General features: G+C 46.8%; 1 protein-coding gene across 1 annotated transcript in view; it reads left to right on the forward strand.

The window, feature by feature from the left end:
* The window catches only part of LOC105570204, a 59,106-nt gene extending 56,214 nt beyond the window's left edge, over positions 1-2,892 (forward strand). The window contains exon 4 of the mRNA XM_012027238.1: positions 2,640-2,892. Within this exon, the coding sequence (XP_011882628.1) occupies positions 2,640-2,739 (100 nt within the window). The 3' untranslated portion in view covers positions 2,740-2,892. The remainder of the gene's footprint in view (positions 1-2,639) is intronic.
* The last annotated feature ends 4,888 nt before the right edge of the window (positions 2,893-7,780 follow it).

Consider the following 7,780-nt stretch of genomic DNA (forward strand, 5'->3'; position numbering starts at 1 on the left):
CTCTCTCTCTCTCTCTCTCTCTCTCTCTCTTCTCTCTCTCTCTCTCTCTGTCTCTCGCTTTCTCTCCACCTTGCTCTCGGAGTTGTACAAGGGTCCATCTCATAGCAACGCCCACGGAAACTCGAATCGATACGACGCACTGTTCTGGAAATTCGCCGGATTTTCGCGCTCGTTTTCGAATTTCGCAGTGAGCGCCTTCGCCTTTGACATTTCACGAGGAGGGTCAACGCGACACGGTCGCGTCGCGCCGCCGCGCCGCGGGAATTTTCGCGCCCGAGAATTGCGGCTTTGCTCGCGCGACACCGCTCTATACGCGAATCGATAGCCAGCGATGCTATTACCCGCAAAACTGTCGAGAACCAAATGGAAAATCAAAGTCTCGCTCAAAACTACGGCACACCCCCGGGGATAACATTTGCAGCGTGCAATCGCTGTTATTATTTACTCACCCTCGACGTACGTGAGACGTTTTTCACATCTCGGTCAGTATACAGCGGTCAATTACTTATAGATTATAAATTTCTACGGGAATCGCCAACGCGGGAAATAAGTAAAATGCAAAGGTAATGGAACGCGGAGAAAGGGAAGGATAGCCGGATCTCTGTATCGTCGTTGATAAAGATGCATCGATCCGAGTTCTTGAAAGAAGAAACGCACGAACCCTCGTAACGCGTACGAGTCCATATACAGAGTCTGCATCTTTCTGCGCTTCGATTACTATCCTCCTTTACGAGGCGCAGTATCCAGAGAGGTGGCTCGTTTTTCCTTCTTACCGACGTGCCGTGTGCGGACGCGAAAGGCCGACGGAGACCGAATCGAGATGAAAATCGCAACCCCTGCATTCCTCCCTCCTTGTATCGATGCGCCGCGAAAATCGGTATACCTATATATTCGCGACTTATATATCCTCGGGATTATATTGTTGCCATTACAGCGTCAATGTAACTGTTCGACGTAATAACGTCAATCTATGTACATGGAAACGGCATCAACGGTGGATTATCATTTAAATTTTTACAGAGAAACAGTCTGGACTCAACGAGAAAAATATTCGTTGTGATTGTTTTTATCACATAGTCCTAGCTAAGCGAATTATAATTATTCTTCCAATTATTACCGCAATTATTTAATCAATTGCGGAAATTATTAACGTTGCATAATGAAACATATTATTTGTCGTTCGTAACTGTCGCAGTTTCTTTCGAATCGTTCCTTTTAATTTGCGTGCAAAGTAGAAACATTATTGCGCGACTTTGTCTAGGTATCGGGTCTGAATCTAAAAATGGCACGGTTAGAATGCGAGAGGAGTTACTCTTCGTTTTTATCAGCGTGTCCAGTCGGGCGTTTTGTCATGCATGGCCGATATTGATATGTGCTCGCGTGTATTCGAGAGCAAGCCGTCGACGGAGAGAAGCGGCTCCTTCCTCCCTTCGTGAGAGCACGCTCCTCTTTCTCGTCTCCTCGTCTCGCATTCGTTTCCAGAGCGGAAGTTCGTGCACGAGAAATCCGGAAAATTGGACGGAGCGATCGCGTCTACTGTTGCCGACGAGCGTTCTTCAAATGAACGATCAGCTGGAATCCCATAAATCGGTCGGGTCGATAGCTGCGAGAGGGATGTAAAACATTTCGAGTGGCTCGCGACGACGAAGTGTACGGTACCTTTATTAACGAAACGTTTCCCGACCTCTCCATTATTGAGGCGGCTTTGGGAAATATACATTGACAATGAGATGTGAGAGAAGAGAATTGTTCTATTTAAATGTTCTCTTTTTAAATGTAGAAACCTATGTAGAACATTCGTCATTTTCAGATCGTGAAATGTGAATCACATTGCGAAATGTTTGAAATAAGGTTTACAGACTTTTAACAATCTTGTAACAGATTTGATTTTTATGATTTTTATTTCGCTGTAATTAATTTATGAAGCAATGTTTGTGCAAAGTTATACATGATTTCACATTACTCGATAAGGGTCTAAATCCGGGACCGAAACGTAACGTGTATTGTTTTTTAATATAAAAACATTGGCCAGTAGGTCGTTAAAATTGGATATCATTTGACTGGCGTTATTAAATACTATTTGTGATTTATTAAACAGTACTTTTATCTAATGTTTCCATTGTCACGTTTCAAACGATAGCTATAAAATACGTAGACGCGCATGTAATAACTATTGTACAATATTGAACGCGAATGATACATAACAGTGAAGACTTGAGCCACTTTGATCACCACTGCCGTAAATTTGTCTACACGGGCGATTGTGGTCAATCTGCACAGGGTGTTCCAAACTACCGGTTGATCCAGTTTCATTCCGGTTTCTTCGGTGAACTTCACCCCGGGAACGAGGCGAGCGCTGTCAACACAGAGGCGCGCGCACGGAATGACAAATGCTGCGCCGACCACCAATGTTGCTGCACAACAAATTATATCCAGGGCGATAAAATCTATCCCCGGACTTAGATAAATAGTGCTCGAAGGCGACACGTCGTTTATAAGTCCGTGACAGAACCGTTTCGTTTATTCTCCATCCAGAATTTTTCGTACACGTCGCGTCGTCGTATAAAACTCCGGATGCGACCGGAACATAAGCGAATTCACTGTATCTCACATCTCCTTTCCCCTCTTTTATGTTGCAGTGCCGACCAATGCACTTACGGCCAATTCGTCGACACGTCGAGAGGGCCAAGAGGAATTTCTCTGCCGAGGAAGATGCCCGGAGTCTTTAACGAGGCTTAATTAATTATACAATCTGCGAGAGACGAGATCGATTCGACCTCTGCGCGAAATTTTTGCGCGACCGCAGTGATGAGTGTCATTCATAAATTTCGAATGCACGAATCTTCAAATCCCCGAGAATTGTGAGATAAATAAACGTACGAGAGAACGCCCCACCCAGGAATTGTTCCGGCCCCATCCTGCGCTCCCGTGTTGCTCCGTCCTACCTTCTGCCTCCTCGGACATTAATTTCATGCAGCGAGCTGCAGGTGCGCCGTCAGGTAAGTACGTGCGATATTATTGGCCGACGTCGGGCAGACGCGGAGCTCGAGCTGTTGCGACTCGGCACGATCCCCATTAACCGTCCCATAAACAGATAATCGTGAATTTCCCGCCGATACCGTTCGCCCAATCAGATAAGACGGAACGTGGAGATACGAAATTATTGTCCTCGCATTTCTCGGCTCGTATAACGCCGGGATGTTGTAGTATAAGTGTTAATTAAGGGTAGATCGCGATCAGATTGGCGAGACGTCTAGATAGAATGTTGGCTGCTGTGGCTGGCGGTTACATTGAAAAATAATTCACTTTTGGGAAACGAACCGTTTACAACAAGTTACATTTATTATCTAATCAGTGGATTAATTCATTATGCCGCAACTTTGGAACAACATTGACAGAGGCAAAGCATATTGATGGGGTACCAAAATAACACGTCCGAGGAGCAGAAACGACCATCCGGGTAAATTCACCGTAGAAAAATGGCCAGAACTTGGGGGGGGGGGGGGGACAATAATACTTGCCATTTGTATAAAAAAAACTTGACGCCCGCGCTGGGAGAATTTCCGTTCCATTAACACAAGCTTCCTCTTTTATTAATATTTATGCAAGGTTACGGGAAACACGCGGTTTCACATCTACATAACAATTCGGACGGCATAATTCTCCGATGTCAAAGCTAGCATCCGTAAAAACGTGGCTTGCGAATTCGCCTTGACTCTGATGTCGCGGCTAAATGAAGGATTTTCGCGCGTCTCGCTGCCATTATTTGGCTACGTCTCTGTTTGTTCTACGAAGTGTGGAGTCGCGAGGGCTAGAAAGAGGAGTACTCCGTTAATCATTATCCTGGGGTATGTCGAGAGGGCGAAGGAAGCCTCCTTTGAGGCCGGACCACGGCTGCTCTGCCCGGAATTCCAGGGACTCGGATTACAATTTGGCGAGTCCAGGGCGAGGGGAGAGTAAAATGGCCGCCGGCGGTAGGGTAGTTTTGCTCGCCGTAGGGTGGCTACGAGGGTGGCTAACTGGGTGGTCGACGAGTAGCGGTAGAAGAGGAGATGGGGGCGGGGGCGGGGGATAGTGGTGGTGCAGGAGATGAAGGAGGAGGAGGTGGAGGTAGCGGTAGGTAAAGGGGACGCGGTGGTGGCTGAGCGTCGGGGCAGCGGGGGACCGACGCTAGCCACAACCCCTTAAGGGTCGAACGAACCCTTGCACCACTACACAGAGTCCAAGAACCCCGGCTCTCTCTTTCTCCCTTGCTCTCTATCTAACTGTCTCTCTCTCTCTCCTAGTTATTCTCTCTCCTTCCGTTTGCATTCGCCACTACACACTGTCTCTCCGTCGCGCTTTCCACGCTCGCTCTGACTCTCGATTTGTCTCGCTCTCGTCCTCCTCTGTCCCGTCACCTCACCCTCTAGCCGCCCTCCCTGCCTTGGCGCTGAACAACCTTTATATCCACAGCCGCTATACCCACCACTACGAGTACCGAGTACGTACGTACTACCTAGCTTGCGTTATTCCCGCGTACGAGGGAGGGAAACGATCGAGAGAGGTAGAGAGAAACGGAGCACATAGGGGTGAGTGAGCAGAACGGACAGAGAAAGACGAACGTGGTGCCGCGAGAAAGCAAGGGCGAGACAAAGAGAGCGATCATTCGAGAGAGACGGAGATCGCGACAACGACGAGGAGCGAGGAAAGGACAAGGATAAAGGTTGAAAGGGACAAGAGAGAGAGCGAGAGGGTTGGGCGAGCGGGCGCTAGGGGCAAGGGTGGAATTTTAGAGCCGGGACCAGCCTTAAAATACACGCCGCGCGAAATGCCGGGCGTGAATTAGAGCTCCTGCGTATACACGCTTTCTCTTCGCCGGCGTGGCGAAGCGAAGCGACGCGAGACGCGGCGAGGCGAGACGAGGTGAACGACGAACGAACGGACGTACTTACCTTCGGAATTTTCGCAAGCCGCAGAGCAACGCCCGTTGTTTCTCTCAGTTGCATTCGTACCGGCCCGAATGGGCTGAATTTCGACGGTCGCGCTTGCGACATGACGTTCATTACGGAGGAGATGATTAAACGAAACTTTTCGTGTTGTCGTTCGGGTCCAACCTTAATTTCTCTCGTACGCAATTCTGTTTTCGTCTTACGCGGAGGTTGCACATAAATTCATCTTTTAAATCACGCGGTGTTTTCACTCTCGCGCGATCTTAAAAACTTTTTAAGAGTTCAACGTGAGCTGAAATAACAGAAAAGTCTTTTTACGCACGCGGTGCGATCTATTGATATAAAATTGAAATGTGTAAAACCGCTACCGAATCGTTGGGAAGTTGTGCAAAATGGAATTATTTTGATACTAATTTACGTCGTGGTATATTAAATTCATTGTCGGTCGATCATGAAAATAATCAAGAATACTTGGCGACTGCGAATTTCACTGCTCACCACGGATAAATAGCCGTCTAGAATCCAGCTTGAAAATAAACGAGAGAGAAAGCAGGACACCCAAAAGACGTAAGTCAGTCGGACGTGAGAAGTTTCCCGATGTTAAGATCTTTCACCCGGGCAAAGGACTTGCAAGTGGTGATACAATCAGGATGCCGCGAATAGCATAGACGCAAATGGGAGTTAAATTTAAATTCGAACGAAAAGCAAAATTTCTCCCGTGGTTTTCGCTAAACATCTTGTTTAGTGCACCGGGTTTCTAGATATTTCATTGCATCCGCGCTGTAAAATATTTATTTTTCCCAACGCGAAATATAGAGGCGTCTAGCCGTCGATAGGACGTCGCTCGAGCCACGGCGGCGGCGTGAAAAAAAGGAAACCATCAGAGGCGGCGGGACGAATAGATCACGGTGGAAATCGAGGATGTATCGTGAATTTTAACACGTTTCCAAGAACATAAGACCGATATAAGCGTCGAGATTTGCCCGGGATATAGGTTAAATCGAAAATACAAATTAATCATCGGCGAATGGTCTCTCCGATAGAAATAACACGGATAGGGTACCAATAGCAATTAACATATGAATGTTTAAGTGAATTTATTAAGTGCCTCGTGACAGGTAATCTGTTGCAAAAATTATATCGTCATTATTATACATATACGTGTATATTTTTAACGACACACTCTACTAATTTACTTATGATTGGATATCGATTTCCTGATTACAAATTGATTTTACGAATCTTAATTTTATTGCCTAGAAATCTGAACGCGTACAATCTTGAAACGATGGTTGACAAGTTACCAAGCGTTTTAATAGGAACATCCTTAAATCGCAACAGTAGGATAAACTGCGCTGAGCGAAAGGTTGAGCGTTATATCGGTAAAGTTCCGACGGGCGAAACTTTTATTTAAGGATGCGGCTGCGGGGGCTTGTCAGGCGCGTTTCGTTACCGGCGAGTTTAACCGCGGCTAATTTCGTATAATAATTGCACCTTATAAAGGAGATTTTGAATCTAATATCCTCGGTGTTCATCTCGTATTTATCGCCGTTCCCCGAGAGATGGACAACTCCACTTTTGGTATCACCCTAGCGAAATCTAAATTTGCACACGACGCGGCGGATTACCGCTCGTGATAATCGATAGGAATAAAAGTCGCTGTTATGTGTGGTGCAGCGAAATAATAATCGTGCACATCCTTTTCCTTTATATTACTCTAAAGATTTTCTCCGGCACAATTTTATAGAGCAAATAATATATTTATTACCGAGTTACGACCGAGTAACGAAATTACTATTGAAAATTCTATATTGATAGTTCAGGTAATGCCATTAAATTTTCCACAAGATCAACAGTAATAAAATTTCCAATATAGTCGCGCTTTAATACTTTCAACGGCACTTGAATCAAGACGTACAATTGCAGTTTAATAGCTTCCAGTCTTTCGATAATAAGTAACGGTTCTTTGCTTGGCTCGAGGATTTCAGGGAATAAACGGTGTGTCCCGACCGCGACTCGCACACGCGTTTAGTTTCTCGAAAGCAACCCTTTCGCTCGCATGAATTTTCCATCGTAAATAACGTGTATTTACGCCGCCCTGAACCACCCTCCAGCTTCGCCGCGCGAAGCAAATAAGGAACAATCCTCTGACGGGACTGATACTTTTTCCGTCGCATGTCGCCGCGCCGCCGCCGTCGCCGACGACAATGATGACTACGCGCGCGGATTTAACTAATAAGAGCAATTAATGCCGGAGGTAGTAGCTAGAGGGTGGTTTGTCCGCCATGGCATGTCTCTCTCGCCTGGCGGTCGCCTCGGTCAATACCCACCGGACAAGATGGCCGACGCCCACTCCAACACAAACTCGGAGTTACATACATTTATGTACTCAAATGTATAACCCACCGCCGCCCCCCCCCCCTCCCCCTCCGGACGGAGTTGCCTTTCTCCTTCCGCCGGCTTCAACCCTCCTCGGTCTCGCCAGCCACTCGGCTACACGGACACCGAACTTCATCATTATTATCTCGCCGGCCTGGTGTACCTACCTTCCTACCGCCGAGTCTGAATTTTGCAAAAGCCGCACGGCACTCGCGCCTTTAACGATAATATTGAAACGGAAATTCGAGAGAATTTTGGTTAATAGTGCATGCGCCGCAGTTAATTACTCACCCACTTTTGAAACGCGATTTAGTTCCATTTTCCTTCGCGGGTGACGTCAGGTTTTTATCTGGTACCACGCGGTGTTACGTGTAATCCGCGAGATCCGTGTTACGTACGTGACGCTTGATGCGCTTTGCTACGGCTCGCTTTGTTTATTCCGTTAGGCTGATATTACATTTGTCGCGCGA

The sequence above is a fragment of the Vollenhovia emeryi genome, unplaced genomic scaffold (genome assembly GCF_000949405.1).
Source record: "Vollenhovia emeryi isolate VEMERY1.0 unplaced genomic scaffold, V.emery_V1.0 DF939121.1, whole genome shotgun sequence".
Classification (NCBI taxonomy): Eukaryota; Metazoa; Arthropoda; class Insecta; order Hymenoptera; family Formicidae; genus Vollenhovia; species Vollenhovia emeryi.